General features: G+C 40.2%; 1 protein-coding gene across 2 annotated transcripts in view; it reads right to left on the bottom strand.

Annotated features, from left to right (window-relative positions):
* ADGRV1 (adhesion G protein-coupled receptor V1) overlaps positions 1–12,539 on the bottom strand; it is a 355,871-nt gene that overhangs the window by 182,170 nt on the left and 161,162 nt on the right. For both annotated transcript variants that reach the window (XM_075271519.1, XM_075271528.1), the window contains 7 exons: positions 11,659–11,898; positions 9,218–9,367; positions 5,402–5,875; positions 5,168–5,311; positions 4,198–4,369; positions 3,852–3,987; positions 1,721–2,556 (listed from right to left, as the gene is read on the bottom strand). In XM_075271519.1, the coding sequence (XP_075127620.1) occupies positions 1,721–2,556; positions 3,852–3,987; positions 4,198–4,369; positions 5,168–5,311; positions 5,402–5,875; positions 9,218–9,367; positions 11,659–11,898 (2,152 nt within the window). The remainder of the gene's footprint in view (positions 1–1,720; positions 2,557–3,851; positions 3,988–4,197; positions 4,370–5,167; positions 5,312–5,401; positions 5,876–9,217; positions 9,368–11,658; positions 11,899–12,539) is intronic.

The following is a 12,539-nucleotide window of genomic DNA, read 5'->3' as shown; positions in this document are numbered from 1 at the left end:
TGTATCTACATATCCAGTGAACATACAGAGCTTTAGGGCTCATGCACATGACGACTTCTGCAGCTCCATATATGATCTATTTTGTACATAATACACCATCCATATACATTTATGGGGCCCTAATATATCTTTCTATGCCCCCAATTTCATAATGATGTATGTTTTTTCTGAGTCAGGTTTTCAATGAATCCAAAAAAAAACAGTTGTGGCATACTGTGGTGACCCCCTAGAGTGTAGTAAGGGTCACCATTACCCAAAATACTTATGGTTTTGCATTCTGGAACTGCAGAGATGCAGAGATTGTACATGACCTAAAGAAGCCTTCATGTAAATAGTTTGGGTTAAAGGTATTTTCCAGGATTTTTTAAATTAATGAGCTATCAGAGTAGTGGGGGTCTGACTCTTGGCACACCCATGGATCAGCTGGTATTAAGCACCACAACTCTCAGGCTTCACATCCTTCAGTCATGTCATCAATCCTTCTGCAGTTCAGTCCTATACACATGAATGGGATTGACCTGCAATACTAGGCACAGCCACTATGATATGTACAGGACTAGGTCTGGTGGACAGTGAAGAGGCTGCAGTGCTTACCTAGAGGAGTGATCCCTCCAGTGAGCTGTTCCATGAGGATGCCTGGTGTCTAATCATCACCATTCTGATTTTGATGAGCTGTCCTAAGGCGAGGCCATCTATACAAAGGCCTTGGAATAACCCTTTAACTATTACTATATGCCTCGTAATGTGCAAAACATACATTCTACAGTATAAGAAGCTTCAGATTATAAATGTCAGATGTGTATGCAAAAACCATAGATTAGCAGGCAAGAACCACTGTTGTTGCATCAGTAAAATTGTATAATAATAATAATATTAATAATATTAATAATAATAATAATAATAATAATAATAATAAATTATTATTGTTATTATTATTATTAATTATTATTATTATTATTATTATATGCCATTATTACTATTTCATGTATCCAAATTTTCACTTTTGGTCAAATTCTTAAGGAATAAGCAGATTTACAGCATTCACTAAGATAAACTTTTAGTCTGGTTTAGTCTCATCAGTACTGTAAGTGGCCATTTTCTTGTGGCCCGCGGGTATGCGCATTCAGCTTTGCCCTAGGCTCGAGGCCTAGAAGTTTGAAGCCAGCCCCGGAGGAAGACGCGTGAAGAGGACGTTCCTAAAGAAGATGGAGGTGGTGCTGGAGGATTCTCTCGCAGAATTGGGGATGCCCCCAGTGCTGTTTGAGCGCTGGGGTCTGCCCCCAGTGATGCAAGAAAACTCATTTGCATACCGATGAAAACCGGGATTTATACGTAACGGCCGCGCGGAGAAGACATCTAAAGGTAGGAGAAGAATAGACTTTCTTAAGGCTATTCTGACGTGTTAGAGAGAAAAAATTGAGTTTTAATGATAGGATCCCTTTAAGTATCAGTTTGCTAAGTAGCTCATATCTCGGAAACTCTCAGCCTAGTGCCAGCTATTGGAATGGCTATTGTATAAGTCAACAGCTGACCTTTCATCTTACTAGAGATTTAAGTCAAACCAGAATCACCAAAGCAGGTCCATGGTAGTTATGCACGCTTGGACATTATTAAGTGATGAGGGAGATGTAAAAGAATTCTATACACACAGAGTTTTCTTTCACACATACTTTTCACAAATTTCATAAATACAGCACACAATAACATGTAACAATACTACCTCGAATAATAATGGCTGAAAATGATGAATATCCACTTTCGTCTTTGCCTTCCATTATCTGAGCTCCTCCTTGGGGATCTGTGAGTAACACATAGAATATTTCCATACCCTCAGGCTCCTCATCATCTATAATCCTGAGTGAGACTTCTGTTTCACTCTGCCCATCCAGCAAGGTGATGAGAATAGCCTGACTGTCAAAGTCCAAGCCTTCAGTGGCCCATGAAATATTTGTGGACCCATGGCTATGTTCAAAAGGAAGTCCCTTTAGACCATCTTGTGCCTTACGAGCTCCAAATGTAGTAAGCATGACTTGGACGATTCCGCTAGACCCATGGGTGCGTCTGATATGTACAGTGACTATGTTTAGTGCGCTATGGTTCGAATCTTCATCTACATATGTAACTGCAGGTCCAATGCTTAAGACCCCAGACATGAAATCATTTGCTAAAATTTGTATAGTTGATAGGGTAAAGTCAGGATTTAACCTTGGTCTCTCATGGTAAACTCCAGTAGTTTCTACAGATGTTAGGTTCACGTGAAATAGTTCATCTGGTTCATACATCTTATCATCAATTATGGAAACTTCTATCACAGAACTTGTTTGATATTCTTCAAATATTGCTTCTCCATTGTCAATGGGCACGTAGTCTTCTTTTGGTTTGGCACTTCCTGAAATGGTCTGAAAAGTAACTCTTGTATTATTGCCATGGAAGCCATACAACCGCTGAATATGTAGTGACACTGTATGGTTGTCTTCCTGCACTACAATGTACTTGGAATTAGGTAAAAACTGGAAAATTCCCATTGGTTCGAATTCTGCAAAAGTGAACCCCTGTCTACAAAAAAAGAGAATATTAGTCATAAAATGAACATTATGGTAAAATAACACTTTATATTCTGGAAGCATCTCAGACTACCACAGCGATCCAAGCCGGGGTGCCAGGGGTTGTCACAACACTCTGATGGCGGCATGTCAACATTCAACACATAGTTACATTATAGATGAGGTTGGATGAAGTCATCAGTCCATGAAGTCCAACCTATAACACTATAATCCCCTACAGTGTTGATCCAGGGGAAGGCAAAAAAACCCATGAGCCTCTATGTCTTAAAGATGTAGACAAGTTAAAGCATCTGCTATTAATGTCTGCGGCTCAGTGAAGACCTGGGGGACACTGGGAGCATTAGTAGGTGCCTGGGAGCCATTAGGAGCATTAATAGTTGTCTTAGGGCCACTGGGGATCATTATTAGTTGTCTGGGGGCATCATTAGGCTTCCTAGGTCACTAGGGAATATTATTAGGCATCTGAGGTTACTAGGGAACATTTTTAGATGTTTGGACTCATTGGGGAGCATGATACTATGTAGGGGTCAGTAAAGGAGTATGGTAATATTAAAAGATTAATTTTTATATGTGCTGGTGGGGGTGGTTAGTATAGAATAGTGTAACTTAAAGGGTACATACACACGGTGCAGTTGTTGTGCAGTTAAGGACGGTTTCGCCACAGAGAGGCAGAGGACGCTCACGGGCGGTCACTTTGCAAACCAATTCAAGTGAAGGAGATTGAAAACTGACCGCCAGGTTTCCGTCTTCTGTCCAGTTTCTCTCGGCAGAAGACAGAAACCCGAAAGCGGAGACCGGGTGCTAGTGTAAACGCGCCCTAAAACTACTTCCAAACTTCAAAACTGTATAAGAAAAATTTATGCACTTTTATGTGATTTTTGTTGACATTTTCTAATTTTACAAGTTAATACAAATTTATTTAACAAATTTGTTTAATCTGTAAATTTTAAATCTGCATTTAAAAACCACATAAAAATTTTTGGTTTTGATCTTTTGCTAAAAACTATTTTGTAGGGGTGCCTCGAAAAGTAAGTTTTCTTCCAGGGGTGCCAGGGGTCTGAAAATGTTGGAAAACAATGGTGTATAGAGAAGCCTGAGAAACTGGTGACCAAAATGAGATCTTTTACTGCAACCATTTGCTACACATTTATCATAAAATTTTTATTGCGATATAATAGCTTTAAAGCCTGTTTTAGGTTAGAAAAATGTTAATATTTTCATTTTTTTCTATAAATAAACCACTTGTATCAGACAGACATATTATATACATTTATCGTGTACTCTTACTTCAGACGTGCTCCACTGGGTACACTGGTATTCAATCCTGTTAGTTGCAAAGCAAAACCTTCTGGCCCACTAGTATTCGCCTCCAAGTATAGTGGAATCGACTTCCTATTTTCTCCATGCTTAAAGACCACAACCCCTTGGAAAGAATAAAATCCCATCAAGTCACATAGTGCATAGATCCATGGAATTGTAGAATATTCATCATCTTTAGTAAAGTGTAGACACCAATAATTTGTTAAGGAATGAATGACTGGAATAAGTATAATTTATATATGTTCTATAACCTAAAGATACAATAATGGTTCTATCACTGTGAAGACCTAATAGTTCTACCAGCATTACTTACCAGATTCTGGCGTAAGCTTCCCAAGACGGATATTCTTTGGCATGAAGCCAGTGGGGTATCCAGTTCTCCAATTTACGGTTAAAGCACCATAAGACCCTTCTCTGTATATAACAGCATGGCCAAAGCCCGAGGTAATATTTGTGAGTCGAAAAGCAACAGATTCAAAACCAATCTAAAGCAAGAATGACATTACATTAAATCTTTACTGCGGCATCAATCTTAAGTCTACTCACAGAGAACAGTGGTTTATTCTACTCTGCGTGGTGTAGTAGAACTATCATGTAAAACTTTGACTTTATATATGACTGTACAGCAGTTATAGAGTAATGGTACTTTTACCCACACCTTGTTTTTATATTGCATCTTTTGCCCATAGTTTTGCCTGTCTTTCTTTGATATTGCACTTTCTGGGACGGCACTGCATGATAACGAAATATTAAGAATGAACAATAAAGTGTTAATGAGATTACCTCATTTTTAATGATAACCAATGCCAACCTGCCAAAAATACAGTATACCAAGTGGACACACTTATAATTAGTTTGCCTTGCAGAAGATTAAGACTGGCATGTCCTCCAGTAGTCTTAATTTATTCCTTGGCTGGTGTGAGATGTACCTGAATTATAAAGAGGCTCCTACCTTGTACAAATTCCAGGGCCTGGAGCAGATTTCAGAAATAATCATACCAGTTTTCTGGCATGAGTTATAGTAAATCTGTCAAGCCAATGCATACTGACCCCAGACCTCCTTGATCTTCACCTTGCTAACCCCATTTTTAAAAACAAAGGCTGGCAGGTGACAAAATTCAAAAATCTCCCCTATGTGTAATGTAAGATATAGATTTTGATACTTATCCAGACTGTATGGCTAATATGATGTTTCTAGATCATTAGAAATGTATCCATCAAATCAACAAATGTGTTTTCCCAGCGCTGTTAAGAATAGAGACTTGTCACTTCTTACTATATACCTCTGAGTTGGCAGCATCTTTTGTTACTGGTACTGGCGTTGGCTTATCTCCTTTATGTATATAGGGTTTTGTAAAAGTGCTTTCACCCATTAGTGTGATATTTGTCATCTGGAGGGTAAAATTAAATCCAGGGGAAAGGAAAACCTATAAATATAAAAGAGGATGATTACATAACCACGGTGTATGAGTAGAATGATGACATACAGTATATAATAAGAGTAGAAATTGTCTCACCTGGTTGTCTATTGGCACTGTACTAACTCCATAGCTTGCACCATCTGGAATGAGCACACTCCCCTCAATTGTTTCTGTTAGATTATCTTGTTCTGACTTTCCAAAGGATATCTGGTACTGTACTGTGACATTGCCAAACGTTCCAGCAAGCCGTGTGACATTTACCTGTACATAACGCCCCATGTCACTGTTTACTATGATGGTCTGACTTTCAGGGTCCAAAACGAAAACACCATGAGGATCATCATTTGCCAGAACAGTGAACCACACTACGCTTTTGTCCTTATCCAAGTCTGCCCCTCCATCTACAGAGATCAACCGAACCATATAGGTCTCATCTATTTCTGGCACATCATCCGGTAGGAGCTGAAGATTTATGGCTGCAACATTCTGACCATCAGGAATGAAAACCCATCCAGAAGTCATTGTGAAGTCACCATGAATGTCTGAGGCACTGGTTAGTTGCCAAAAAACCTAAGAAAAGAAGGAAGATTTATTTTCCTCATTTTGTACATATATTGTAAAATACCATTATTGCAGTAAATAAAATGTAAATTTCATTACGTCATTATTCATTTCATTATTACCGTATTTTTCGGACTATAAGACGCACCTAGGTTTTAGAGGAGGAAAATAGGGAAAAAAAAATTTTGAAGCAAAAACTGGTAAAATATTTAATATATGGGAGTTGTAGTTTTGCAACAGCTGCAAGGCCACATTGACAGGTGACCCTGCAGCTGTACGGGGATGCATAGAGTGTTTTTTTTTGCGGGGCCAGAAGTACTTTTTAGTTATACCATTTTGGGGAATATCTATTGCTTAGATCACCTTTTATTGAAAAAAAAAACCCGGTGGTTTATGATATATGATTTTCTACTTTTATATGTATACTTTTATTTATTTCATATTTTTATTATATATTTTTAAAGCTTTTTTTTTTTTTTTTTTTTACTATTTTATCCCCATCCCCGGGGCTTGAACCTGCGGTCACTTGATCGCAAGTCCTATAGACGGCAATACAACTGTATTGCCGTCTATGGGACATTCTGTCTATTAGTATTACGGCTGGTCATAGAGACCAGCCGCAATACTAATACAGCAGTGACAGGCCTGGGAGCCTCATTAGGCTCCCGGCTCTCACCCGAACAGGTCGGCTCCTGCGATATCGCAGGAGCCGGCCTGCAACGTCACAGGTACGGGGCCGGTGGGGACTGGGTACGGGGCCGGTGGGGACCGGCCCCGGGGGAGAAGGGGCCGCTGATACTGGCCCGGCATCCGCTGTACTAGAGAGGCGGATGCCGGGGAGGGATAGACGCCGGGGCCTGAGACATCGCTGCCCTGCCCTGCATGAAGCCAGCGGCGGGGGGACGGAGGAGCGGAATAGCATCACCCCTGCTGCTGCTGGCTTCATGCAGGGCAGAGGATCGCAGCGATGTCGCAGGCCCCGGCACCTGTAATGGCGTCTATCACTTGCCGGCTTCCGCCTCTCTATTACAGCGGATGCCAGGCGCCACATTCGGCCTATAAGACGCACCCTTCTTTTCCCCCCAAATTTGGGGGAAAAAAAGTGCGTCTTATATTGCTTTATATTAGTGTAGACAAGCCACTATTAAATACCCAATGCATGGTACAAATAGTGTCCAGAACTCTAGAGGACCAAGTGTGCCCATGTATTACAGAAATAACCTATTCATTTCAATGATAATGCTACAACTCTCCTGCAGGGGCGCTGTAGAGAAACTGCTGGTTACTGCCTCATATTATAGTTGATTGTTGGTGGTCCTAGCAGTCGTGCACCTTGCAATAATCTCATTTAGTGGAGCGTTGTATAAACATATAATAAAAAAATAAAATAAAAAAGGCTAACAAAGCTACACCCTTTGAACTATATATAAATAACATAAACATATTGAAAAACAATTTAATTGGGGCGGCATGGTGCCTCAGTGGTTACCATTGGAGTCCTAGGTTAGAATCCAACCAAGGCCAAAATCTGCATGAAATTTGTATGTTCTCCCCATGTTTGTGTGGATTTCCCCTGAGTTTCTTCCCACATGCCAAAAATATACTGATAGGTAAATTAACCCACAAAACATCTGACCCTCGTGGGTGCTGGGGATGAGTGCGTGTACGGCAGCCACTAACTCCCCTACTTCACAACTCTCCCCGCACTATGAGTCCCTTGTGTGGGATAGGTGCATTATATATGTTTGCCTCAGTGGCGTAACTAGGAAAAAGGGGCCCTGTGGCAAACTTCAATGACGTTCGGGACGTCACATGACCCGGGACGCAGGCCCCGGTCATGTGACGTCAGAGACGTCCCATAAGTAAGCCTGAAGCCTGCCTGGAGAGGTAAGTAACAGTGTTTTCTATGTTCCCTTACCTCTTCTGGGCCTGCAATCATTATACTCGGGGGTCTGAAAAGTCCCCTGAGAATAATAATAATGTTTATGGGGCTCGTGGCATCACTTACCGATCCTGGCCCCCTGCCAGGATTGTTAAGTAAATGGAGCCCGTTACTGGCTGGAGTTACTCCAGCCAGTAATGGCCTAGTAAAAAAAAAAAAAAAACGCAGCAGTAGCGTCTGTCACTGGGCCCCTAATGTCCTGGGCCCTGTGGCAGCTGCTACCGCTGATACCCTAGTAGTTACGCCCCTGGTTTGCCCTTGTCATTGAAATTGAGTGGAAACAGGTCTTCTATATGGAAAGCCAATGTCTATAATGAATCAGTAAATTCTCCATCACAAAAAGGCTTTTTTTTCCCTTCTTCCAGACTATTGAGCAGACTGAACTCAGAGGACAGTAATTCAGACCGGTAAATAATAATCATAGAGGCGATTCATTTCTATAGTAACAGACAATTCCTGTTTTCATGGAAAATTAGAGACAATTGCACAAATAAAAATAACAAACCCAAACCTATAATATAAGTTTTTATGAATATATCACTAAACTTTTCACAATGTTTCATTATTAATTACCTCAAGCCAAATATCATATTTTTGAGAAATTTAGGTCAAAATGGCTGTAATGGGACCTTGTGTTTGTGGGTTCTGTTGTATTTTTGTTTAACATATATTTTATCTACTTTACACTTGTTTTTTGTCTTATTTGTAATTAAAGGGAATCTCCAAATTTTTTAGACTAGGTTCAGATGTAACAAAATTATTACATAAATTTCTCAATTTTAAAACAAGAAACACCCAATGGACCCCATTAAAGCCATCGGGTTCCGCTGGGCTCTGTGTGTTACCGCTGTTTTAGCAGTCTGCCTCTGTTGTTTCGGTCCCCCGGTAGATCCAAACAACTGAGAGCCAATGCTAGTGTGAACTTAGTGTAAATGGGATTTGTGAAAATCAACGCACATGCTGTAAAAACAACCCTGTGTAAATGTATGACTATACCCACAAAGGGCCATTTCATAGGTCCACATGAGCTATCAGAAGGCTGATACTTAGTGATCAATGCTGCTGCCAGGAAAGACACATCTGGGTCTCCTTCATCTATTGGTGTAACAGATGGAGACAGCTGCATCAGTACCATAAACAGGGGTGTAACATGAGGAGATGCAAAGGGTGCAGTTGCACGGAGTCCCAGGAGCTTTAGTGGACCCATAAGCACTGGCATCAGTATTGAGATTGCAGCTTTCATCTGGCCCAGAAAGCCAAGGAGACCCACAGATTACCCTAACCACACTAAGTTGGATTAAACTCCTTAGTACCTGTAAACATCACTATCAAGAATTCACTATGAGGATGAGGTAGGGGGCCCCGGACAAAACATTGCATTGGGACTCATAAGACTTTAGTTACGCTACCGTAAGGTTTCCCAGTGTCCCTTGAATCCTTCTGATAATGAGAGTTATATTTAGAGGGCCCTCGGTAGCTTCTGGTTCTGTGTAGTTCTTCTTCACAAGTGACTCAGCTGCAAACTGTACAATTCCATTTGGATCTCCAAATTTCTGTATCTAAAATAAAGAATTCAGAAAATTCATAGTGAAAAATAAACAGTTAAAAAATGCTTAGAGGATTAGTACTTCAAGGATTTTCTTCCTAATAACTTCTGGTAAAATCTGTGTTAGCAATGTCTAGTGGATACAGTCATCAAAATTGTTTCATCTTTATTCTTAAAGGGATATATTTTTAAGGCTTTACAATTGATGATGATGCTTGGATGAGAACTTCAGCCTCTTCAGTACTTACTGAGCACAATGCACTTAGACAGCAGCTGCGCTTGGTATTGCAGTTCAATAAATTCACTTGAATGAGACTGAGCTATGACCCATGGAATTGTTTCTCAAGGAATGCCAATGCCATTCCAAACAGCAGACCATGGAAGTGTTGAACTACCAAGAATCTTGAAGTCTCAGAAAATCCCTTTAGGCTAAGACTCCACATTGCAGAAATGCGGCGTTTTTTGCTTCAGCTTTTGCTGCGTTTTTTTTTTAACCCAAGTCAGGAGTGGATTTAACAAAGGGAAATAACTAAGAGCTTCCTTTATATTTTCAATTCCCTTTCAAGCCATTCTTGATTTTGGATTTAAAAAAAAAAAAACCTGCAGTAAAATCTGCAACAAAAACCACTGTATTTCTGCAACTTGGGGCCTTAGCCATAAGGCTGAAGCCCCATGTTAGGGAAACACAGCTTTTTTGTTGTAGTTTTTTGAGCCAAAGTGGACTGAGCAAAAGGTAGAAGTATAAGAACCACCTAGATACACAGTCTAGTCATATTAAGGTGACCCCAGACTACTTTTGACGTCAATGTTAAATAACCAATCGCAGAAGGCACGTGTCATCAGCCATCTGAGTGCACTCATCATTGTGGAAGGCATGATGGATCAACACAAGTATGCATCTATCCTTGCGGACCATGTTGGTCATGCGAATTGTTTTTCCTCAGGATGATGGCATGTACCAGCAGGACAATGCAGCATGTCATAAAGCTCGCAGTGTACATGCGTGGTTCGAGGAACACCAGGATGAGTTTACCGTACTCCCTTGGCCAGCAAATTCCCTGGAGTTGAACCCAATCGAGAATCCGTGGGACCACCTCGATTGGGTTGTTTGCGCCATGGATGCTCAACCACGTAACCTAGCGCAGCTGGCCATGGCACTGGAGTCGGCATGGCTCAACATCCCAGTGATCATCATCCCAACATCCCCTCTCTTCCTGCACGTCTCGCAGCGGTCCGCTCTGCAAACGGTGGTTATTCTGGATTTTGACAGGTGGTCACATTAATGTGACTGGACTGTGTATTTCCCATTACTTCTGTAGCCATTCTTGATATTGGCTCAAAAAACTGCAAAAAAATCTGCAAGAAAAAAAGCTGTATTTCTGCAATGTGGGTCTTCAGCCTCAAACGGTTTTCCAGGCTATTGATGTTGATGGTATATCCTTAGGATGGATCAACAATATTAGACCATGGGGGTCCGGCACCCCCGCTGATCACTTGTTCTAATCTGCCTCCGGTGCTGGAATTACCCAGTCTACAACTCAATCAATCCCAGAAGGGATTTCAATGAATCAATTAGAATTAATGACCACTCCATAAAACTATTTCCCAAATACTCCTAAACTGCTTGCTGTGCACAATAGACTGTATAACAGCTCACGCTTTAACACTTGAGGTTGTTAGCTCAAGTACTTGAGTTTCCACAGAGCTTCACAGAGGAGGATGCAATCGGAGACAACCGCGAAAAGTGATTTGCCCACATGAACGCCAGCAGCTTGCTTTCTATGGACTCTGGAGCACAGCTCTGTATTGTTTACATAGCCCAAGAAGAGCAGCTGCATGCACCAATCTGATTCTTCAATGAGAAACATTGGTCTTGAGCTGAATTTTTCCCACAAGTCTATATATCAGTAATACTCTTCCTGGTCTATAACATACGTTCTGAGGGGAAATCAAACTGCATAGTTAATATCATATATTTCCTCTAAGAACAAGTAGGTAAGGTATAAATGCGAGAAAATGTATGGCCACTGGTAAAGTATAAAAAATTGTCTTAAAAATATGAACACGCAAATTAAAGGGTAACTAGGATCCCCAAAATGGGAGTTTTAGACCAAATGCACAGAACTGAGTGTGGGGCCGGTGTAGGACCGATTATGCAGTGGAATGCAATGGAAAGACACTCAGAGTGACAAACAAATGCATTCAATAATGCTTTCTCATCTATGGTGGCCTCCGATCCATTCCATACAGATTACAGATAGTGTAATATCTCTCTGCTTCGCATGATTAATAGTTCATTCTTACTGTCAGTGTCACATTTCCAGCTTTTGGATCAATCTCCGTAGTCCCACTTCCAACACTTAATACAATGATGAATTTTTCTTGAACTTCAATTTCTCCATGAGGAAGAATAGTTAGGGTAATGATCCTCACTCCTCCTTCTCCATCATTATAATGGAAAGATCCATTTAAAGGCTCACTGATGTCATCATTGCCAGGAGTCAAGATGGCTTTAGAGTTAGGTCCTAAAATGTGCCATAAAATCTGAAAAAAAAAATGAAAAAGAAAATGAGAAACTAAACAAGAAAGTAATTTCCTATTCATAAAAGTTAGATATTATGTGATTGTAGTCTGATGAATAAATCTTTGACTTTCCTTGACAAATACCATATGCAAAGGCTTGCTAAGGGCCATAACATTGCCAGTTTTTGATTCATACATATGCTATTTGTTAATAGATGAAAAGACAGACACAAACGGATGATAATCTATTTCCATAGACCTCATTTCTATCCATAGACATCCATTTTTTTTTGAACGACACAAAAACGTAATATATAATAATCTGTTTTTGTTTTTTAACATTAACGTCTATGGAAATAGATAGCCGTCTGTTTACATCCACATTTTGAAACTGTTACACGGATGTAAAAAAATATAATCTGAATGGAGTCTTACTCTGCTAACTCAGCAACACCTTTTAGTATTATATTTCAAAGATTGTATTTTTAACGTACAAACGTACATGGGATGGTTAGCAGATGGGAACACTTAACTAATGTCCATGAATTGTTATTTATGAAGAATAGAAGTATTTACTGTAGGGGGTCCTTTTTAAAGAGCTAAATACAAAAAGCAATAGAATATCCACAACGGTGCAAATATATTTGTTGTAGCGCAATCTG

This window comes from Leptodactylus fuscus, chromosome 1 (genome assembly GCF_031893055.1).
Source record: "Leptodactylus fuscus isolate aLepFus1 chromosome 1, aLepFus1.hap2, whole genome shotgun sequence".
Lineage (NCBI taxonomy): Eukaryota > Metazoa > Chordata > Amphibia > Anura > Leptodactylidae > Leptodactylus > Leptodactylus fuscus.
Note: the sequence above shows the minus strand (reverse complement) of the source record. Positions and strands in the feature narration are given on the sequence as shown.